At 45.3% G+C, this 24316-nt stretch overlaps 1 protein-coding gene across 1 annotated transcript in view; it reads left to right on the top strand.

Annotated features, from left to right (window-relative positions):
* Window positions 1-24096, top strand: part of LOC129334019 (protein brambleberry-like) — a 27846-nt gene extending 3750 nt beyond the window's left edge. The window contains exons 2-13 of the mRNA XM_054985943.1: window positions 985-1247; window positions 3380-3508; window positions 4947-5132; window positions 6373-6595; window positions 9914-10030; window positions 10147-10326; window positions 15570-15776; window positions 17603-17759; window positions 18725-18789; window positions 19595-19752; window positions 23836-23923; window positions 24011-24096. Of these exons, the coding sequence (XP_054841918.1) occupies window positions 985-1247; window positions 3380-3508; window positions 4947-5132; window positions 6373-6595; window positions 9914-10030; window positions 10147-10326; window positions 15570-15776; window positions 17603-17759; window positions 18725-18789; window positions 19595-19752; window positions 23836-23923; window positions 24011-24096 (1859 nt within the window). The remainder of the gene's footprint in view (window positions 1-984; window positions 1248-3379; window positions 3509-4946; window positions 5133-6372; window positions 6596-9913; window positions 10031-10146; window positions 10327-15569; window positions 15777-17602; window positions 17760-18724; window positions 18790-19594; window positions 19753-23835; window positions 23924-24010) is intronic.
* Window positions 24097-24316: the final 220 nt, after the last annotated feature.

Below are 24316 nucleotides of genomic sequence, written 5' to 3'. Positions count from 1 at the left end.
AGAAGAGAAACATTCCATAAGTTAGCTGTGTTACCACATATTCTAAATATTCTTTTCTGCTGTAGCTTAAATTTAGTATTCGGTATTTTGTACAAGGTTCTATGCGCTTTCTATTGCTATTCGTATATTTCCTTTCAAATAAAATTCTAAAAATTAAAAAGAGAGAGAGAGAGAGATACCAAGTATTTCCTGAATACCCACAGCCAACTGCACTGGCTCCTAGCTGAATTCCAGATCAGGTTCAAGGTGTTGGTTCTAACCTTTAAAGCCCTTAGTGGACTGGAACCAGCATACCTACGGGACCGCCTCTCACCACACGTTCCCTGGAGGCTGCTTCGTTCAGCAGATAAATGCCTACTGGTGGTCCCCGGCCCCAGGGAGATTCACCTTGCCTCGACCAGGGCCCGGGCTTTCTCGGCCCTGGCCCCAACCTGGTGGAACTCTCTGACTGAGTCAATGTGGGCCCATTCGGATTTGTTATCCTTCTGTCGGACCTACAAGACAGAGATGTTCCACCAGGCATTTGGTGGTTGAGGCGAACGGACCACCTAAGATATCACGTCGGCCTCCTGACATGGGGGGAGTATATGCCCCCCTCAGGCTCTGTAAACATTTATGACTGGCCACCCACCCTGCAGGTTATTTAGTTTGAAGGGGTAGGGCAAAATGTGTGTGGCTGTTTTATAATTGATGTGTTTTAATGTTTATACTGCTGCTAGATTTTATTCTATTTATTGTATATTTTAAAATGTTGTCATCCGCTCTGAGCCCACTGGCGGAGAGAGCAGAATAGAAATCAAATTAAATAAATAATAAATAAATGTATTATTCAGTGCCAGGAGAGTTAGGAGCTGTATCTGAGACAGTTTTCCTTGTGAGCAAGATAACAGAATCCACGCGTCTGAGACGGTGGGTACATTTGGGGCTGGATGAGGCATACGAGTGGCCCCAGCCCTCTAAAGTCCCTTCGTTTCCTTCTCACAGGAAACCCTCAGGAAATGCTGCCCCTTCTTCGCTGGCCCTGCTTTCTGCTGTTTGTTTTGCTTCTGATCTCGGAGCCCTCCGTCGGGTTTTTCGGCTGGCTGACCCGAAGAGCATCCCCAGAAAACCACCCCACTCCCCAAGCAGCTGCTCCAGACCCAGGAAATCTATCACCTGTCCCTTTTGAGATGACCACGGGGGACGACAGGTTCTTAGCGGAAGCTCGGCATTTGGACCTTTCACCTTTGGATTCCTGTCACTACGAGGTTTGCCTCCGGACAGGGGAATTTTTTAATAGTACTCTGCTACAAATTATGTTCACCTACTATCACTTACCCAAATATATTCAAGACACCAAAGTGATACAAGAAAATATGGGTTTTATTGTTTGCAAATAGAACTCAGATGCATATTGCCTCTCTCTGGATCATATGAATAAAGACCAGTTACATCAGAGAATCTTATATACCTTAACACTAATCACTTACAGAAAAATTGCTAATTGTTTACAGAATAAAAGATTGAAAAGGTTAATACACACACTCCTTCAGAATGATGGAATTAATGGACAAACAGTTGGAAAATCGGCACAGGATTTTATTTTTTATTTATATATATATATATTTATTTATATATATATTTATATATATTTATTTATATATATATTTATTTATATATAAATATATATATATTTAGCAGCCAAGCTTTTGTATGCACAAAAATGGAAAAGTACAGAATTGCCTTCAGTTGAGGACTGGATTATGAAAATGATGGAATTAGCAGAGGTGGCTAAACTTACAAATTTGATCACAGATAAAGCATTGTCTACTTCTTTGGCTAATGGGAATTCTCTTACTGACTTTTTGCGTGAAAATAGGAATACTGATTTGATGATTACTGGTTTTGATCTTTAAGGCGATAAATCTGGGGAGGGAAATAAATAGAAGGGAGGCAATAGTGGGAAAAATTTTTTTGGACAGATTAAATTTTAAGTACGATGTTTGCTAAAATAAGTGTTGTAAAGATGAATGGGAATGAAATATGTATTATTGTTTTCTTCTATTTCTAAGTTCTGTTTTCTTATCTTCTCTCTTGTAAGCTTCTTTTACTTTCTTTTTTCTTTGCTTTCTGCCCTTTTTATTGGGCCTTTAATTCTATTAATAAAATAAAAATTATATTTAAAAAAGAGAATGATGCAAAATGATGCATTTCCCAGAACGCCAGAGCCAGTTTGGTGTAGTGGTTAAGAGCAGCGGGACTCTAATCTGGAAAGCCGGGTTTGATTCCCTACTCCTCCACTTGTAGCCAGCTGGGTGACCTTGGGCTAGTCACAGCTCTCTCGGAACTCTCTCAGCCCCACTCACCTCACAGGGTGTATGTTGTGGGGATAATAATGACATACTTTGTAAACCGCTCTGAGTGGGCATTAAGTTGTCCTGAAGAGCGGTGTATAAATCGAATGTTGTTGTTGTTATTAGAAAGCATGGTATCCAACAAGCTTAAATGACAAATGAATTATACAAACATCTGAAAAGCTGGAGCCATAATTCTGTTATACTTCTGGGAAGAAACTCATTCAAAGTTAAATCTTAATCCTAACAAGAAAATGTTTGTACTTAGCTCAGTGACCCTTCTCGCCTACTTGAGACCTAGCTGACCTGCAGGCTACCTCAGGAGAGAAGAATTGTGACACTAGAGCAAGGATACCTTAGAGTCTGTGTGCTTTTAGCTTGGATGTATGCTCACAATGGAATTTTTGGAAAGAGATCTAAAAAATCCTTTAACACCTCTCCTTGATAAAATAGGTGCATACGCCCTGCACGGAGAGCACGTTTAACAGAAAGATGAGTGGATCTCCCAAAATTCTTTCCTTCTCTGCTGTCTAGAGTGGTATTCTTCTATTTTTGGTGCACAGAGGCAGTGTGAAAAGGGATGGAAACTTTAATTCATGACAATTTTGCCCAAATCTTAACAAACAAATTACATTGCAAGTAACTAGTACCTATTAAAGGAAACTGAGTATGTGTTACACTTTATGCTCCACCCATAATCTTCTCAGGGCTTATGAATAAACGAAGAAAACAAGTCTGATCTTTGGGGCATCTTTAGTTGTCTTGCTAGGGAACAAGGATTCTTGCTAATGCTCTGTCTTTGTAAACTTGTGTTTATGTACCCTATTGCATTGCTTATGAAATTGTCCTTGATACTAATTGCAATAATCGCACACTGTAATCTGCCTTGAGTCTCAGTGAGAAAGGCGAACTGCAAACAAACAGACAAACAAATTAAAAGAGTTTTGGATTACTTCAATAACCTTAAAGCTCCTTTTACACTCAAGACTTATTGTGGGAAATCAGAGACTTGTTCTCCAAACGCTGTCCTGTTTTTTTGCCGTTAGGTCATTTCACAGCTACAATCCTCTTGCGCAGACCTGTCCGAAGAGGAGCTGGCAAAACTGAGTGTGTCCCTGTTCAACTGTCAGGCTAGCATTGAAGGCCGCCGGACTTTCCTATGCACATCGGGCATGGTGAGTAGAGCACCAGATGAAGGTTGCTTGGATCTATCTGCACATATGAAGTTGCTTCATACCCGGTTGTACGCCTGGCCCAGCTAGTTTCACCTCGTCTCACCTTGCTAATAGAGGTTCTTCAGGCTCTTGGCCTGAGAAAGGTCTTTGCCATTACCTGCTGACCTGAAATCCTTGAGCTCAGCTGGGTAGATATTTCAGTGCGAGGACCTCATTAGAGTGTCAGTGTGGAAAGGGGAAGAATATCAGTAAATATACAAGCCAGGACGGGTGCCTGCAACACGTGAAACACTCTAAACTGTCATGTGTCTTTTGTCATTCTTAACTGTTCCTTGTGGCAAGGCAGCTTTGGCTGCCCATATAGCAGTGGTCTTCAACGTGGTGCCCTTGGGCATTATGGAGCCTACTGATGTCTTTCCTGGCACCTGCTTGCTTCTTCCCCAGGCAAGCCCTATCTCATCAGATCCTGGAAGCTAAGCAGGAGTGGCCTCAGTCTGTAACTGGATGGGAGACTACCAAGGAAGACCAGGGTCACTATGCAGAGGCGGGCAATGGCAAACTACCGCTGTTAGTCTCTTGCCTTGAAAACTCCAGCAGGTGTTGCCAAAAGTCGGCTATGACTTGATGGCACTCTCCAGTGCCACTTGCTTCTTCCTCAAAGGACTTTTTTAGCTAAAGCCAAGTCAGTCATAGACTCATCATGACCTCCAGGGTCATCTAGTCCAACCCCTTGCACAATGCTAGAAATTCACAGCTACCGCCCCCCACACACACACCAGTGACCCCCTGCTCCATGCCCAGAAATTGGCAAAACACCTCCAGGATCCCTGGCCAAATTGGCCTGGAAAAAATTGCTTCCTGACCTTTCTCCCATTCACTGGACTAGGTGGTCCTTCAACAGGAAGGGATGTTGGACTTGGACCAATCTTGGGAATTGTAGCTGGAAATGTTTAAGTTGTATTGATGAACTGAAATGATGTTATTGTTGGTTTTAAATTCTGAAGCTGTTACTTTGGTTTTAAATTGTATTCTCACTTGATGTAACCTGCCCTAAGCCCGCTCATGGGGAGGGCAGACTAAAAATTGAATAATAATATTTTAAAAAAATAAATAAATAAAAGGTGAGCCCAAGACGCATTTTTTCTGTGTCTGCAGAGAGCACTGTTCTTAAAACAGATGCCTCCACTGGGGAACTTACCAACATCTTGTGGCTGGACCCAGCCCTGCCAGGGCAGCCATTTTCTTGCACTGCCCAATATCTATCCTCAAAAAAATCCCAAAATGTCCAGGGGTTTAACAAGGTTGGGGACCTTTGCCATATGGCATCCTAACTTTCAAGGCCGGGACAGTGTAAATGGAAAACAGCTGCATTTTGGCATCTCTGTTGTAATGCAGGGCACACACATTTAAATCCTTTGCTTATTTTCCCCTCTAACAGACCCTGGCAGAATGCACAACAGAGATGGACCCAGACACTTGGAATGCCTACCATATTGTGAGCAACCGAGCCCGTGCTGTCTGCTACACGACTCGCCAGATGCAGTTCAAGCGCCAGACGGAGCACACGGTTAACACTCTGGTCTCCACCGCCGTCAGCCAGCTGGAAGCTATGAAGATACTTAAGGTCTGCACTGCAGGGACTGAAGCGCATGAGCTTCAAGTATCTCAGATGTAGCTCTTGCAAAACCACGTTCCTCCAGTGTGGCATGTGGACCTCTTCTCCTTGGCTGTGGCTGATGGAGTGACAAGCATAGCTATGCAAATTCTGCCCCAGATCAGAATTCTGCAACTGAAAAAGGGTTGCATTTTTTTGAGCAAGCGGTTACTATAGGCATGTGTTCTGAGTTGCAGAATTCTGCCTTCAGATGATGTCCTGCATGGTGCAGTTTAGATCAATTTAGGGATGAGTAGTGGGTATTATTGCTGGAAACATGGGTGGAAAAACAAGTTGGTGGATCAGGGCCTGAGTAGCACAGGAAGCCTTCTTGCAGCCTCTCTACTGGACTTCTGGAAGGGACAGAGGACTCTCGGCCCTTTCCTATTTCCCTCTTGGCCTTTAAAACTTCCTTTCCTGGGCCCCACCCTTTCCTTCTGCTTCTTTCCTCTTCCCAGCCTCCGTCATCTTCTCTCCACTGTGGTGGCAGTTTTAAGAACCTGAAAACAGTGATCTGTGAAGAACCTTTTATCTAAGAACACGAGCAAGCTCAGGATAACCAAAAATACATGGAGGAACAAGGATACCCCTGTGGGCTGTATCCTTGGACTGTGGGCGAGCGTCTTTAAACCAGCATATGGTTACCTGGAAAGATACTGAGATACCTGAATGCATTTTCAGAACACAATATATACTTTTTGCAGACAAAGGAACTTTGACAAACAACTGATATAAGGGTAGAGATAAACCACTTGACTTTACTGTCTCTTGAGCTTAGACCATAAACTCGCGTTCATTTGTTTATCTAACCAGACTTTTGGTTTGATTTATCTTGTACTTAGAAACTCTGGGTCCCTTTGTCAGGACAGAACATGGCATTGCAATCTCTGGCGTCATACGTGACAAGCATTTTACAGAACAAAGAAATGTTTCAAAGAAAGAGAAATGCCCTATAATAAACTGGCTCCTAGCTGCTCTGTTCACTCCTGATACTTTTTGCTTTTTCTTCTTTCCTGGGGCCCTTTCCTTGTTTCCCTGTTTCTCTAAGAGCCAAGCTACAAGTGACGCCTGACACAGCTTGGCTCTCCTTTACAGCGGCAAGACCAGGATGCCGACATTTCCCATCAAAACTTGAGGGAAGCTGACAAGTGTCCAACCTGTGTCAGGCGACACTTGTAGCTTGGCTCTTAGTGCTCTCCTTCCCCAACAGAACGGCCAGGCGGAGTTGAAGGAGCTGACTTCCGCGTCCCTCCAGAATGTGGCGAGCAGCCAGCAGGAGCTGCTGGCCCAACAAGCCAAGCTGCAAGGCAGCCAGGACCAAATGGAAGAGTCCATCCACGGCAACCTGGACCGGCTGGCTGAGGAGAAGGCGCTGATTGCCAGTGGGCACCAGCAGGTGGCGCAACTGATTGACGGCATCACCAAGAGAATGGGTGAGGGCTGGAAGCGCCTGCCAGGGCAATGCCGGTGGGGGGGGGTCCTGGGGGTCCCGAGATAGCCCCAGTGCTCTGCAAAGCACGCACATGTGCATACACCCCCCCCCAGGTGCACTCCCATTCAGCTGCCCTGACTCCAACCTTGGGGACAGATTGCCTTATCCTGTGTCAAAGCCAATGAAAAAGAAATCTAACTTTTCTCCCACCAGCTATATGGGACTAACCCTGAACCTGCCAGTGGTTCCTGAGTTGAGAGAATGGCAGCAAGGGGGCTCCCAGCATCACAAAGCCTGCTTCCCAATTGTGGGGGGGAGGTGGGATCCATGTCCTGTGAGGTCTTGAGGTGTCTGATTTTCCTACCTTGTGCCAAGAGAGTGCAAGAAGTCCCTGCCCTGAGCAGCTTACAAATCTAGGAGGGAAGGAGACAGCCAAGGTTGGGGGAGGAGTGGAAAGGTGTGGATAAGCAACAACTGCAGTAGAGTTTTATTTTATACAACTTCCTAGAGAGGCAAAATCAAAAAGAGTCGAAGAGAACTAGATTCTCGAAAGCTTATGCTACAATAAAATTGGTTAGTCTTAAAGGTGCTACTGGACTCTTTTTGATTTTGCTACCACAGACTAACACGGCTAACTCCTCTGCATCTATGGGCCAAGCTACACATGACGAATGACACTTGAACGGCAAGTGTATTTCTCCCTGTTCACTTGCCCTCCACTCAATCCACTTGCCGTTCATGTGTCATTCGTCATGTGTAGCTTGGCCCTAAGTTCCTAGAGAGGGAATATCTCTTCTGTCTGTGATGGGGAGGGGTGCATTAGTCCCTGGTCTGGCAATGTTCTAATGAAGCAACAGTTCCGGAGAAATGTGGGGTGGGAGGACCAGAGAAATCTCCCTGTCCGTCTTACTTTGCCTGCTACTGTCTCTCTGGCACGCTTTTATCCTAAACTTCAAGGAGCACAGGATAGTGTACTTGGGTCTCCCTGCATGTCATCCGCACAGCAGCTCTGTGTAGTGAAACAGAGAAAATACCAAAAATCAATCGCACAAAAATTGTCTAAAAAGTCAACTAACAAACGAAGCAGTAACAAAACATACAGACAAAACAAACGAGAAAAAACAAACATAAGGGTCATTTCACATTTTCTCTTACTCTGTGTTAGAGATAAAAGCTCTCTTTTTTCCCTAATGTCCAAGATCCAAAGAGTGGTATATAAGCACTATTATTATTATTACTATTATTATTACTACTATTATTACTACTACTACTGTTATTATTTTTGTAAATCTACAAATCACCAAATCATTATTGTCTATTTCATGCAAAAAGTTTATAAGGGGTTTCCATGAAACAATAAACGAATTTCTTGTCTTCTCTCTAATCAATGAAGTAAGTTTTGCCATCATTGCAAAACCTTTCTCAATCATTCCTCTATTGCAGGCAATGTTGGACTCTTCCAGTCTTGTGCATGCAATAAGACTAGTTGCCGTAATCATATATAAAGACAAGAATCCACAATTTCTTTCCAACTGAGTATCCACCATTCCCAACAAAAAAAATCTCTGATTTCCATTGTATTTTAATCTTTAAAATCTTCTGAACTAATAATTGTGTATCCAATTTTTTTTTGCTTTTTTACATGTCCACCACATATGGTAAAATGTTCCTTCATGCTGAGCGCCCAGTAATCTGCACGGCTGAATGGGAACTTGAACCCAAATCTCTCAAGCCCTAGTCTAACATTTGAATTTCTACCCTGGCTCTCTGTTTAGTGGTGTACACATTTGTGGCTTCCCTTCCCCCACTCTAATCTCCATCATTCATAAACCATCAGTTTTAAAGAGGCGTTCATTTTTTCTAACTCTTTTCTTCAAGAAAAGACAGCATGCTAAGCTAGTAAAAAGAAAGCCGCCGGCAGCTAGAAGGCAGACAGCAGCTGCTGGTGTTACCCTAAATAGTACTACGGAAAGTTTTCTGCATGCAGAGTGAACTTACCGGATGCAGAAGCCAAGGTGGCAGCCTGTGCATACACAAAAATCTGTGTACAGGCAGGAGACTTGCAGGTGTTTTATATCCATTGTAACGAGCTTTTGCCCGCGTCTGAAACTAAGCTTCTACTAGCCAAAAGAAAGATGTATCTTTCTCCTGAAAAGCTTTCAGCAATTAGTTCTCAGACCTGTCAAACAGATAAGTTTTTTGAACCAGCTGTTTATCAGTACATTTATTTATATAGGGTTCAATATTGCTTTGCAACTCCCCATCAAACACACAGACACCAATCTAGAGTTTATTTCACTTTATTGAAAATACACCCTAGTTTTTTAATGAAGCAAGTAATCAAAATATAAATGGCTATTAATATAAATCCTATAAAAACAGAACACAGAAAGGCAATAAGAAATAAGTTTGCTAACATTTCTTAATAAATTCCAAGTTTAACATAATCAAAGTTTCTATGAAATGCATAGGTAAAAATAAGTTCTCACCTAAATTCTCTCAAGAGGTTTCTTCCATCAGAGCTCTGCCATTCTATCTGAGTTTACAACTTTATACATCATCGATGGTTGTTGTGGGTTTTCCGGGCTGTATTGCCGTGGTCTTGGCATTGTAGTTCCTGACATTTCACCAGCAGCTGTGGCTGGCATCTTCAGAGGTGTAGCACCAAAAGACAGAGACAGAGTGACACTGAGAGATCTCTGGCTTTTGGTGCTACACCTCTGAAGATGCCAGCCACAGCTGCTGGCGAAACGTCAGGAACTACAATGCCAAGACCACGGCAATACAGCCCGGAAAACCCACAACAACCATCGTTCTCCGGCCGTGAAAGCCTTCGACAATACATTTATACATCATCATAAGCAAATATCTAAGGTCTATTCACATGATAGCACAAACAAACGATAATTGGTCTGATGCTTCATTGAATATTCATCGTTTCTATTGTATAACCTTCCAATTAGTAAAAAATTACGTTATACTCAAACTTGCAAAACAAAACTATAAATCTCTGAGAAGCGTCAGAAAAAGTTAAGTTGAGAGATCACCATTGGTTGAATCTCTGATAGAAGAACATTGATCTCGATAGAGTCCACTATTTTAATTAACTGTCAAAAGATTGAAGCACACCTGTTAGAATTACATAGAAAAAAACACAGAGACGATTCATGCAAAGCCTGAACGTTCATTGAGAATACAAGTGCTTGGCCTAGTATTGCTCGCTATTGAGTATTGTCATGTGCTTTTATCTATATTGGTGCAACACCAGTCTGGGAGTTTGGCAAATCCAAAGAGCCGTCTGTGTGTCCTCTTTCCTCAGAAAACGTAAGCAAGCATTTGGACAACCAAGATGTGGACCTGCAAGAGGGCCACAAAGCCATCCTGCAGGATTTGACCCAAGTCCAAGAGCGAGCCCACGAGGTCTACTCCAAACTAGGTATGATGCGGAAGAGGGAAGGAAGGGGCTGAATTTTGCTCTCCCGTGTCTTGAGCCCTTGGCTTACCCGATGAGCTATCCTGACTCTGTCCTCCTCGTTTTTTCTTTCTTTCTAGAGACCAATTTGGGTCTCTTGCTCGCCTATCAGAACCAAACTGCTCTGTATTATGAAGAGCTGATGGAGAAGCTGCAGAAGATGAACCAGAGCCTGGGTCTGGTGCTGTTTGGCATAGAGCGAATGCAGAGCAGTGTGGAAGGGCGTCTCCAACACATCCAGAGGTTCATCAACTGGGCAGGTAAAGAGGCTTGCGTTTGGGGGCGAGAGAGCCCTCTGTCTATCCAGTGAAGCTCAAATAGCACCGGTGGTCGTCTTCGATGTTCATCCGTTTGGGATGAAAGGGCAGTTGGAACCAGTTAGGTGTAATCATTTCCAACTCCATTTATTTATTTATTTATTTATTTATCTATTTATTTAATGGCATTCATAGTTTGCCTTTCTCACTGGGACCCAAGGTGGATTATACCGTGTGAGATTTGTACAGTTAAAATCAAGGACATTTGCATAAAGAATGGCATAGGTTAAATAAATGCAAGTTTGCAAAGACAGAGCATTAGCAAGAATCCAATACAGAATTTTTTTTTTTAATTTTTATTGGATTAGAAACATATAATAACAATTATAATCACATTCTTTAATTTCTTCTAATTCTAACCCCCTCCCTTCCCCCCCCCTATTTGTTGACTTCCAACAGTTTTCCAACCCCCTATCCACTTTCCCTCTACTCCCTTCATACTTATTTTATTTATTTATTATAATATACTTTCAGATTCTTCTAAGCACTATTTCCACTTCCTTTCACATATAAATTGTCATATAAATTGTCATATAAATAGAAACCTCTTAATCTATCTTCTTCATTAAAACTACTAACAATATTCATTTTGATAACCTGTGTTTTATCTTACTCCTTCTATTCTCTTCATTATGGGACAAACAATTTGCCCCCCTTTATACATCAATTCCAATACTACTATACACATACTTATTATACACACTTATTATCATTTGCTTAGGCTTCTATTCTATATATTGTTCTTTATCTATACATATACCATAAGTCTAACAATTAGACCTATCTTTAAATTTACGTATGTATGTATATATTCACTCTATGTTATGCGGTTATCTTTCCAAAAAATATAGATTAGTTAATTTCTATCCCAATAATTCTCATAGTATCAACACTACTTAATATAATACTTAAAAATCATATAAAGTTGCTTAGAATTTTTCCATTAACTCTCCACCCCCTCGGTATAGTCACTTCTCTCCTCCTGTGTACCTCAATAGTTTTCAAACTGCCACAGTTCTCCTCCCACCTCCCATTTTTTCACCAGATATTGTTTCAGCTTTCCCCAGTCCGTGTTAAACTGCCCTGGATCAAGGTCTCTCAATTTTCTTGTCATTTTGTCCATCTCCGCCATGTACAGCAATTTGTAAATCCAGTCCTCAATAGTTGGCACTTCTTGTACTTTCCACTTCTGCGCATACAAAAGTCTGGCTGCTGCCGTCATATAAAATATCAATGTCCTATGTTGTGCTGGAATGTCTTCCATTCCCAAGTTCAGTAGCAGGAGTTCTGGGTTCTTATTAACTTGAAATTGTAAAATCTCACTCATTACTCTTATTATTTCCCCCCAGTACTGCCTAGCTACCTCGCAAGTCCACCACATGTGATACATTGATCCCTCATGTTTTTTACATTTCCAGCATTTATTAGACATATTCGAGTTCCCTAGCGCAATCTTCTTGGGCGTCAGATACCAACGGTAGATCATTTTGTAAATATTCTCTTTAATATTGGTACATGTCGTGATTTTCAATGTATGTTTCCACAAGTATTCCCACGCCTCCATTGTTATTTCTTTGTTAAAGTTTATAGCCCACTTCACCATTTGCACTTTTACTATCTCATCTTCAGTATACCATTTTAACAACACTTTGTAAACCTTGGAAATTTCCTTTTGGTCTTCTTGTAAAATTACTTTCTCTAATTCTGAGTCCTCCATCCTTATCCCTCCCTTCGCACAGTCTGAGTAATAAAGATCTCTGACTTGTCTATATTGAAACCAGTCGTAGTTTGGAGACAGCTCTTGTTGCGTTCTTATTCTTATTTTAGAAGATTCTATTTGAGTTATCTCCTTGTACGTTAAACACTGTTGTTCATTGTCGACCGTTCTTGGATCTATTACTTCATATGGAACCACCCAGGAGGGAATTCCTTCTTGTAGGTATTCTTTGTACTTCTTCCAAATTGTGAAGAGGCTTCTCCGAATATAGTGATGCAGGAACATAGAATCTGCTTTTACTTTATCATACCATAGGTATGCATGCCATCCAAATAATTTTTTGTATCCCTCTAAGGCCAGCAGTTTGCGATTTTTCAACATGATCCAATCCTTCAACCATACCAGACAGATTGCATCATAATAAAGTCTCAAGTTGGGCAGTTGCATTCCCCCTCTTTCTTTTGCATCCTGTAACACTTTCATTTTCACTCGAGGCTTCCTGCCTGCCCACACAAACTCTGATATTTTCCTCTGCCATTTATCAAATTGCTTGGAGTCCCTAATGATTGGTATCGTCTGTAACAGAAACATAACTCTTGGTAACCGAATCCAATACAGAATTGAAGAAATGCTGAAACAGAACATAAGCAATTCTAGGATTGACATTAGACGACATGAAGCACAAGTAGCGCATAGGCACCGTGCACATATTTAAATCGCACATAGGAGCACATATTTAAAGTAAATGGGTAGTATGTATGGCGACATAGTGGTGAAGTCTGTGGTCCCTAACTCATTAGCGAAGCATCTGAGAGCCCTTCCCTACAATACAAAAGCCTTTTTGAATAATTCAGTTTTGCGTTGTTTGCGGAAAGCTAGGAGTGTGGCTTCGGGCAGGCCATTCCACAGGGTAGGGGCCACCACAGAGAAAGTCCATGTACGGGCTGCTTATTTCGTCCACGTGCAGGGCGACACCTGCAAGAGACTCTGTTCAGGTGAGCGAAGCTGCCGTGGAGGAACAGATGGAGGAAGGCGAGCACAGGTAGAAATTATACACCGGTAATAGCCCTGACCTGGACAGCCCAGGCAAGCTCCAATCTCATCAGATTTTGGAAGCTAAGTGGAGTCAGCCTTGGTTAGTAATTGGATGGGAGACCTCCAAAGAAGATCAGGGTCAGGCAGGCAATGGCAACCGCTTTGTGTTGGTAAAACTCAGCGGGGTAGCCATAAGTCCGCTACAACTTGACCGCACTCTCCACTGCCACAGTAGCTCAGTAGGTCTATGGCTTCCCAATCCCAATAAAGTTAATTGGAATGAAAGGGGAGGGGTTATTCATTAATGGCTGCACCTCACTGCTGCTGCCCGTTGCGTTGGTGCAAAGCTTCCGTTTCTGCTTGCTCGCTTTTAGAACAAATATCTTTTGAAACAGGAAAGCGACTTGACTTTTTAGCACAGAGTAGACACGGCCTTGATTCCCAAGTCGGCTGCATACCCTGCCTCCTGAAAGTGAACAAATCTAGATTTTGCCAAAGGAGCAATTACTCTCTGTAATGCAAGGATCCATAGCCTTCATCCGCTTCCGTGATCAGTTGATCAAGCTGATCCAAGTCTGTTTTGTCAAGAAACTGTTTTCCCTCTCCACCTTGCGAGAGAACTTGTTTGCTGACATGCGCAATTTCCTGCCTGAGTGTTTCCCTGCATTGGAAACCTTGGAAGACACCGACCGATTACAGACTTGAAATGAATGACTGAACATGTGCAGCTTCCTTGAAAAAGATTACTGAAACAGGAACTGAGCTAGCAGCCTGTGGGGAGAAGGGTCACCCTGATTTTTCTTTCCCCCTCCACGGGGTGTGGCTGGAGGAACAGGATTTGGAGAGCTGGGTGCCCAGTGCTTACGGATACCTGAGGAAATAAAACAGACTGGTCAAGAATGGATATGAGCACATTCCCTCCTGATCTAAGATGGAAGGAAAAGCAATTACCTTTTTTTTTTTAAATTAAATTTTATTAAAGGTTATCAAGCACATAGTCCAATTCAAGTCTTACTTTTACATTCACATAACAATAACTTATTTACAAGTTTACTATTAACATTTAAAGTTTGAAAAGCAATTACCTTTGATGCGCATGAGCACTTTATTTGGGATTCCTCAGAGGTGAACTGTCTCGTATAGACACTTTATGAACTTGACCCAGGATTCCTCCACCTGCAGTTCCACCGGGTGTACCAACATATTTGCACTCTTGGATTCTGTAATGAGTGTACTTAGCACAATGATATCTATGATTTGCATTCTCCTTGTGTAGGATTTTTGGAGTGTACATTTAGTGGGATGGGCCGCTTATGTAAAAATTTTTTTGGATTATTTGAGATCAGAAGTTACTTGATTAATGGTAGCACTTAGCACCTTAAGAAACATAAAACAAGTATTTATATTGGCGTAATGATTTATTGGAGCTCGCAGTGGACTAGCATCCTTTTGGTTTTGCCCTTGCACACTCGTGAGCGCCTCTGTTGGTTTTCACCCTTGACGACACGTCAAAACTGTCGAAAAGACCTTTCCTGTCCCCAAAAGGTGCAAATGGACAATGACCCCTCTCCATCAAAGGGGTGGGCAGCTGGTGTCCCGTTCAGAATTCCATCCCTGCCCCAGGGCATTTCTTCTGGCTGTGATTAGCTGCCTCAACTTTTTTTCTCACTTACTAACAAGACACGCTTACATTGGTACCCATCCCAACTGGTCACCTTAGCTTTGCCAGACAAATGACCCTGCCTTGCATATGTATTTTCCTCTTGGCAAATAAGCATCATAGTGCCCCCCGTCCCATTCCCCCCCCCCACTGCCCACAGCTCTTTCTGTAACTGACATTGTCTTGCTGATGGTGCCACCTGCCCGTATGGTGAGCTTCTAATTTTGATTCTTGTCCAGGGCTTTTTTTCTGGGAAAAGAGGTGGTGGAACTCAGTGGGTTGCCAGCACAGGGGGCAACTCCTGGTGGGAGGTGGTGCCCCTGGTACCACATGTGCATGTGCAAAGTACGTGCACACTCCCAGGACCGCACAATGATGTCACTTTGGGTCAGCTGGAACAAGGGGGGAGTTTTAAAGTTTAAATAACCCTCGGTGAAAATGGTCACATGGCTGGTGGCCCCGCCCCCTGATCTCCAGACAGAGGGGAATTTAGATTGCCAGCGGCACGGAGGGCGATCTAAACTCCCCTCTGTCTGGAGATCAGGGGGCGGGGTCACCGGCCATGTGACCATTTTCAAGAGGTGCCGGAACTCCGTTCCACCGCGTTCCAGCTGGAAAAAAGCCCAGTTCTTGCCTATGCAGTTTCCCGAGGAAGGAACAAAGCTTTGCAAAGCAGCTCACAGTAGAACAGAAAGTGATGAAACCAACGGCTTATGAAGACTTCCGGGTCTTTGCAAGTGTTCCACTTCTGCCCTCCCTGCTTCTGTCCTGCAGGGTTCAGCCTCAGCTCCATCTATATCTGCGTCTTGCACGGCAGCTACTTCTTGCTGGCAGCCTTCGTTATGACTTTCCTGCAGATTCCCGGCCTCCCGCGGGCCCTGCTTCTCGTCTTGGTCGTCGCCAACGCCCTCTCGGAGCTCAACCAGGCCGCTTCTCTGGGATTTAAGTCGCTCACCAGTCTTTTGGTGTTGGCTGTTACAGGCAAGTGAACTGTTGGCTTTTCTTCCCTGTCTCCCCCGCCCCCGCCAAAAATCTGTGGATGGGTGCTTCGATGTCCTCTACCACTGTCATTTGGTGGTGGGGTGTCAGCAACATTTTACCCCGAAGGGCTGCCCTTTTTGTGTAGGAGGTGTTGGTTGTTCTGAGGGTTCATTGTTCATTTGAGGATGATATTACAGCATGTCCTGTCTTTTCTTCCATTCATTGATGGAGATCCTGGAGGGGGTTTTTTGGAGAGGTCACTGGGGGAGGGGGGGAGGGGGGGCATAGCTGCGAATTTCCTGCATTGTGCAAGGGGGTTGAACTAGATTGGACACCAATGTTGCACCAGCTGCATTGGCTGCCAGTGGAGTACCGGATCAGGTTCAAGATTTTGGTATTAACCTATAAAGCCCGATGTGGACTGGGACCAGCATATCTGCGAGACCGCCTCTCCCCATATGTGCCCCAGAGGATGCTCCGATCGGGAAAGAAACATCTATTGGTGGTCCCTGGCCCCAAGGAGGCCCGTTTGACCTCGACCAGAGCCAGGGCCTTTTCGGTCCTGGCCCCAGCCTGGTAGAACTCTCTGCCCACTGAGACCAAGGCCCAGCAGGATGTGTTATCATTTCACCAGGCCTGTAAGACAGAGATGTTTCGCCAGGCACATGGTTGAGGTTGGGTTTGGCCTCCACCGGGCGAAAAAATAGAGAAGAACAAAATCTGAATCCTGCCCTACTAGGGTTGTCCGCCACCTTATCGTGTCGAGTTGTGTCTGCTGCTGTTGATTGCCGCCATCTGAATGTAGATTAGATTAGATTTTAACTGCTTATGGTTTTAACTGTATACATTAATTTTAATGTGTTTTAATATGCTGTAATCCACCCTGAGCCCTTCGTGGGGAGGGCAGAATAGAAATCCAACGGAAAAAAATAAATAGATGACCCATGGAGACCCTATGTTTCTATGAAATCCAAAGCGGCATAGAATTACCAGGCTGTGTTGCATTCATATCCGTAGCTCCTGAGCTTCAGGGTACATGTGTATCAGGTGCCTTCAGACCCTACCAGAAACCGACAAGCTAGACCTTGGTCTCTGGTTGTTGCTTAAACTTGTCAACAGTGTTCTGAGAAGGATCCCTTCCTTGCTTGGCACACTGTAAACGCCTGGCCCTTCCCAGAGTTGTAGCTGCACTTGCAAGCTGCGGTGAGGTCAGACATCAAGGCTTAATCACACAGACATGCTTTGCATCTTTGTATGTAAGAAAAAGAGATGTGACACTTCCAGAGCAGTCCATTTTTGCCCCCCCCCCTTGCACCTTTCCTTGCTTGTAAAGAATATTTGCTAAGTGAAACTCAAGGAATTGAGGGTAATTAATTGCATACTGATTTTCTAACTGATAGTGAGGCCATGTGTGCCTCATTAATAAGTGGCATGAATGAAGCCCAAGTGGCCATATTATTAGTTGAGAACTGATGATTCACTCAAAACGTCTGCTTCACCGTACAACAAATAAACTGTGCTACTATCGCTAGCCTAATGCTTGTCTTTCATAGAAACATAGACCTGGAAGGTACCCCCAAGGGTCATCTAGTCCAACCCGCTGCACAATGCAGGAAATTCGCAGCTACCACCCCCCACTCCCCCGCCCTCCAGTGACCGCTGCTGTATGACCAGAGGAAGGCAAAACACCTCTAGGATCTCCAGTCAATCTGGCCCAAAGGAAAATTCCTTCCTGACCCCAACGTGGCATTTGGCACTGGGCTTATAAGGAAAGGCCACAAGAGCCTAGCACCAGCTCTTCCCTTCATCCCCATTCCTTCTTGCAGGCAACTGGCTCTTGGAAAAGGCCTGCTGCTGTGCCCTGCAGGGGAGGCTACAGAAAACCGGACTCATGTTTTTCCCCCAGAGAGCACTAGAATATATAACAACACGGGTGGAACTGAAGGTTGCCGGCAGCAGCCGCACCACCTCTACTCCGGACAGGTAAGAAAGTCTTCTTGGGGCATGCAGGTCTGGGGCCTCCCTGAGAATGCTGCAAGTGCCTTGCAAGTCTCTCAAGACAGGGTGAAACCTTGGATTCTCAAATCTTTCGGAAGGATCCCCATTGAAGATTGCGAATGCAAGTGCTCCGTTCGTAGTAGAAGCTTGCAAGCAAGGGACTGGCGATCCGTATGTGAAACTATGGGCCAAGCTACGAGTGACGAATGACACAGGTTGGACACTTGTCAGTTTCCCTCAAGGTTTGATGGGAAACGTAGGCAGCTTGGCGGAACGTTGGACAAGTGACAGTTGAAAAGTCGGAGAGCCAAGCTGCGAGACCAGGACGCCTACATTTCCCATCAAAACTTGAGGGAAGCTGACAAGTGTCCAACCTGTGTCATTCGTCACTTGTAGTTTGGCCCTATTTCTCCTGCTTCCTCTTGAGGAATGCCAGGAAAGCAAAAGCCATGCTAAGTCAAGCCTGTCCTCTGTAGAACTTTTACAGGTTCTGACCCAGCCCAAGGATCTCCTCGGCTCCTCTGTGCTCCTGCCATGCATAGTTCCCTGGGGGGGGGCTCTTCTTTCACCCCAAAGCTGCCTTATGTTAGCTGCCCCCATCTCTTGGCCAGACTTCCTAGAACCTCCCCCCTCCTCACCCACACAGCCTCTACTAAGCTTGAGCCCGTCCTCCCCACAAGCTTTCTTCGGATTTTGGGTTTCCTTCAGTCCTCCTTGCTTGGGCCCTCCTGGGCCCTCTTCCCAGAACTCTGCCTGTTCTGTCCAAGCTCCTCCTTGCTGAGGCCGTTCTGTGAGTCCAATATATTCCGGGGCTCCAATGAAAGGGACTGGCTGTGGGTCTCTTTGCACGATGAGTACCAAATGATACAGCGCAAGTCCTGATTGGGCACATTCTGCGGACGCGGCTCCTGGTTTGCCTGGGACATCTGCTTATTCTGTCCTCTTTGCAGAAACTGTGACGTTGGCCTCTTGGAAGAAGAGTTGGAGAAGCTGGAAGAGATGAGCTGTGTGTCAGGTGAGCAAAGCGCTGGAGCGTGGCCAGTTGGTGGTGTGATGGTGGTGGCATGCCAAGTGAGGTCTCTTTCAGCCCACTCGGAGCAAGAAAACACAGGGCTGTAGAAGAACGGGCGTGAAGGGTAAGGGCCTGCGTCCTATCACTCTGCTCAGCCGTGTCTGAAGCTTTTCTCCAGCCTAATGAGAATTCCTCGATGAGGCTCTTCTCTGAGAAGAGCTGAAGCTGGAAGAAGGCATCAGAGCTACAGGACGTAGGCATGAAGGTGGGTCATCACGTCCCCTTCTTAACCATGTCCTCTTGATCCTGAGATGCGGATTAGGCCGGGATGCATAAGCTGGTATCTCCCTTCTCCCAACCTGAAATCAGAGCATGTTAAACAGACGAGTCACAGTTGCATTTTGGCTTCCGCATCTTCAACGTGCAGCAGATTTTTCTCCTGCAGCCCCAAGGACCGGAGCGTTTTGGTTAAGAAATGCTAATGCATGTACTGGGAAGAGGGTCGTGGATCAGAGGCACCCACTTTGCATGCCTGGAGACTCTGGGTTCCCCCCACTGGAAGGATCTTGGCCCTTCTTTGCCCCCCCAAGAGCTGCCTGCTATCAAAGAAGGCACTTAAGATGACCAGAGATCTAATTTGGTATAAGGTGCCTTGATGTTTAAGCATTAAATTCCTCCTGCTGGCTAGCAACACAGTGGTGAGTTTCCCACTGTCGGCTAGCATCACTTTTCTGTGCTTCTAGAAAGTGTCCGTTGTAGGGTCTCCCACCGCCTCCACCCTTCCCATGGCCACTGCTTCATCTTGCAGGTCAAGACCACCTGGGGAGAGACTCCCCAGCCAAGGGAGACCTCCTTTTGGATGAAGCCACAGTGCTGCACCCGGCAGGATGGGCGTCTCCACAGGGTCACTCCCTTCATCCCATGAAACTGCGGCGCTTCAGTCTGATCCACTCCACAAGGCATGAGGTACTGGGGAGACTGGGGAGGAGGAGGAAGTCTCTGGGCTTGGCACACCTTGCTTGCCACTCCAGTTCCAAGCTGCAACGTAAAAGCTGGAAGAGACCAACACAGAATGGGAGGGGGTCCATAGAACTGGGAATCTGGCAGCAGGAATATGAAATATTTGAAATTTTGCACTGTACGCACGTTGTTGTTGTTGTTGTTGTTGTTGTTGTTGTTGTTATATTTCAATTTATAAACCGCCCATCCTCAGGGGCTCTGGGCGGTGAACAAGTTAAAATAAATAAAAACAAGAAAACAACAATTCTAAAATCAACATACAATAAACAATAATGAAATAAATTAACCAGGTACATTAAGGTGCAATGGTGGGGAGAACCCCCCCACCCCAAAGGTGGGAGGCCGACATGGCACTGCCCCCTTCAACCACCGAACGCCTGGTGGAACAGCTCCGTCTTACAGGCCCGGCGGAACGATAATATGTCCCGCTGGGCGCGGGTCTCCATTGACAGAGCGTTCCACCAGGCTGGGGCCGGGACTGAAAAGGCCCTGGCCCTGGTTGAAGCGAGGTGGGCTTCCTTAGGGCTGGGGACCACCACAAAACATTTATCCACTGATCAAAGCGGTCTCCGGGAACATACAGAGAGAGGCGGTCCCGAAGATATGCTGGTCCCAACCCGATCAGGGCTTTAAAGGTAAGAACCGACACCTTGAACCTGATTTGGAATTCAACCGAATCAACTGCATGTTTTGTGTTTGTACTAAAAAAAGAGCCCTAAGTAGAATTTTTTTTGTTGTATTTGATTGAAGCTGTTCATCTCTTCTGGTAAATCATTCTTACTTCCCCCTCTCCTTTTCTGAGATGTCAGCAGGGAAAGCAAGCATTGGGAGGGGAAGGAAAGCCTAAAACAGTCCACATGAGGGGTACTCGCTGTGGGGCAGTGTTTTGCCTGGCTTGAGAATAAAGCTGTGCTTCAGAAACCTTCATAGTACAGATGGCTTCCCTGTCTTGGTAGAAAACACCAGACCTCTTGTCTTTCCTCTCCTACCAGGCCACCTTGGAAAGGTTCCCCCCAGATCACCTGGACTTCAGCCGTTTTGCCAGCTCAAGGGTTTGTGCTTCAAATGAGTCCCTGATTAGTGACGTGTAAGTATGGAGCCCAGTTCCCTCTCTGTGTAACTAAGCATGCTTTGTGTGTATACACCAAGCCCTCCAGCTGACGTTCAGTTCTTTCGCTTAGTTGCATCAAAGATAGTTTTTATACTTGACAGCCAGTTTGGTATAGCAGCTAAGAGTGGGTGGGACTCTAATCTGGAGAACCGGGCTTGATTCCCCACTCCTCCGCTCGAAGCCAGCTGGGTGACCTTGGGTCCGGAGCTCTCTCAGACCCTCCCACCTCACAGGGTGTTTGTTTGTTTTGGGGATAAATAACATACTTTGAAAACTGCTCTAGTGGAGATTAAGTTGTCCTGAAGGGCAGTATATAAATCGAACGTTGTTGTTGTTGTTGTTGTTATTATTATTACTACAACTACTACTACTTTTGGGTAGCTACAGAGAACTTCCATATTCAGAGGCAGTCTATCTCTACATAGCAGATGCAGAGGACAAAAAAAGGGACATTTTCCTTCTTTGTCCAGTTTGTGGGATTTATAGAAGTATCTGATCCATCAAGGCAACTTTTTTCCTTTGAGGAATGTGCAATACTTAATCTCAGGGCTTTTTTTCAGCTGGAATGCGGTGGAATGGAGTTCCGGAACCTCTTGAAAATGGTCACGTGGCTGGCGGCCCCGCCCCCTGATCTCCAGGCAGAGGGGAGTTTAGATTGCCATCTGCCGCCGTGCCACACTGCAGCGTGGAGGGCAATCTAAACTCCCCACTGTCTAGAGATCAGGGGGCGGGGCCACCAGCCAAGTGACCATTTTCAGAGAGCGATTTAAACTTTTAAAAACTCCCCCCTTGTTCCAGCTGACCCAAGGTGATGTCATTGGCCCTGGGAGCGTGCATGCACTTTGCGTGCGCACATGTGGTACCAGGGGCACCACCTCCCCCCAAGAGTTACCCCCTGTGCTGGCAACCCACTGAGTTCCACCTCCTTTTTTCCCAGAAAAAAAGCCCTGGTTAATCCCCATCTGTTTGCACAGTTGCCACAAATGTAGGGCTAGCCTGTACGTTGGAACCGTGCTTTTCAATCATCCCGTCCTATCTGCTGAGGAAGTCGTGAACATCTACCACAGAAGCCCAGGAAGGAAGAAACCTCCATTCAGCTGATCGTGACATGAAAGAGCTACAAAATGATGAAGAAACTGGAGGGAGGGGGGCTTTTTTCCGTTCCCCCTATAGCGGAACTTGAGATCACCCTGTGAAACTGGCAGTTGATTCAGGACAGAAAAGAGGAAATGCCACTTCACACAACAAGTAGCTGACTTCGGAACTCACTGCAACAAGATGTGGTGATGGCCGTCAGCTTAGGTGGATTTAAAGGGCGGGGGCTGGACAAATGTATGGAGAACGGTTAATTGCCAATTGCTGGCTATTAATCATGAAAACTGAATGGGACCTCTGAGTACCTCTGATTGTTGGATGGCTATTGTCAGCAGGTCGTGTTTGTGAGATTCCCTGCAGCATTTTCTGGCCATGGTTAGAGACAGGATGTTGGACAAGGTGAACTGTTTGTCCGGTCCAGTATGGCTGCCCTTATGTCAAGTTTTGGGAGTGGAGCTGTTCCGCCAGAGGCAGGTCTCTGCTGCCACCCTAGGGTCAGAGTTTCCATGGGCCTGGAGATGAAGCCACTATCTCCCCCTCAACATAGTTGTACCCCTGAATTTAGAGCAAGCAATTGATGTTCTAAACAGCTGCAGCCTACGGAGTCCCCAACCTGCATTTAGGAGTACAGCCAAGAATGCAACTCCTTCGGTGGGACCCAATTTCAAGTTGTGAGATCCATTTGTATGAGAGAGGTGGGTCATACCTAGAAATGCACATGGGGAGAGGGTGGAAGATAAGCCGTATCATTAGTGCCGACTTTCAGGTAAGCTGTGTTGGTGTGCAACAGAGCAGCAGGTTTTGAGTCCAGTGGCACCTTAGACACCAAACATTTTTCCAGGGAATACGTTTTCAAGCGTTAAAGGTACTTGAAGAAAGGAGCTTTGACTCTCAAGAGCGTATACCCTGAAAATCTGGTTGGTCTCTAAGGTGCTTCTGGACTCAAATCATGAGTGTTGGGTACTGTACAGAATGCTGACGAAGCCATGGCAGGAGGCTAAAGATCCAGCTTCCCTCAAGTTTGATGGGAAATGTAGGCATCCTGGTCTCGCAGCTTGGTTCTCCATTTAATTGAAGTTTACAGAGCGGCAGTCTATGGGAGAGAGAACCTGCGGTCAGGAGGGGAGTGCAGGCGTCGGGCTCTTTCCAGGAGCCCCCATTCCCCTCCACTGGGTGTGGGGGGGGGGCAGTTTCTGTAAACGTCAATTAAATGGAGAGCCAAGCTGTAAGACCAGGACGCCTGCATTTCCCATCAAAACTTGAGGTAAGCTGACAAGTGTCCAACCTGTGTCAGGCATCACTTGTAGCTTGGCTGTCAGATGGGGCAGGCAGAAGGGAGGCTGGGATTCACATTTCCTTGGAGGATGAGAAGTTGACATACAGAAAAGCCACTAAGCGTAAGAACAGCCTGCTCTCCCTGAAGGTGTGTACGAAGGGTGGTGCTTTAACAGTAGATCTCTGAATTCCCTTTGGTGTAACTTTGATACTCTATAGTAGAATTTTGGGAAACTATTTGAAGACACAGAACTGGCTTTTGATCCCAAAGCTGTCTGAAATAACAACAGTGCTTATATACTGCTCTTCTAGACAGATTAATGCCCCACCCAGAGTGGTGAAAAACTTAAGTGTTGTTATTATCCTTACAACACAGCTGTTGATCTGGGGCTTAGAGGAGTGGCTTACACAAGGCCAGCTGCTGAGCTCATGGCAGTAGTGGGATTCGAACCAGCAGAGTGCTGATTCGCAGCCGAACCACTTAACCACTGTGCTATCTGTAAATGCCCCCATCCTCTGCATTACCCTCCCCCCTTTTCTTCTTTCAGATCCAGTTGTTCAACGTCTCCAAGGATGCTGTGCCAGGGAGTCACCCGGACTGGACAGCAGTGCCGGAAAAGGGCTGCCCTCGGCCACGTATTCTGTCGGGTCCACGCCTCTGGCCAAGCCTCTTACGCGTCCTGAACAGAAGATTTTAAGCCTTTGCTTTCTCTCTTCCCACAGGAGAGACCTTGTGTTTTTTGGACTTTGGCAAAGAGGAGATCAAGGCTGAGGTACCATTCCTGACGCTCCTCTTTGAGGACTTTTAAAAACTTTGTTTTATATTGTGTATTTCGGAGCAAAGAATCAACCGACGACAACTTCGAGGAACACAAATGGACAGTATACAAACACTTTCTGACTTTTCCAGACTTGGATATAAGTTGGGAAAGACTTGTGGGTGAAGGGAGAAATGTTTCTGCTCGCTAGAGTGTCAGCTCTGCCCACAAAACCCAATGTTGCCTCCTTCTAACAGAGAAGGGTCTATTT

The sequence above is a fragment of the Eublepharis macularius genome, chromosome 7 (genome assembly GCF_028583425.1).
Source record: "Eublepharis macularius isolate TG4126 chromosome 7, MPM_Emac_v1.0, whole genome shotgun sequence".
NCBI lineage: Eukaryota > Metazoa > Chordata > Lepidosauria > Squamata > Eublepharidae > Eublepharis > Eublepharis macularius.
This window is presented reverse-complemented; position numbering and strand designations above follow the sequence as displayed.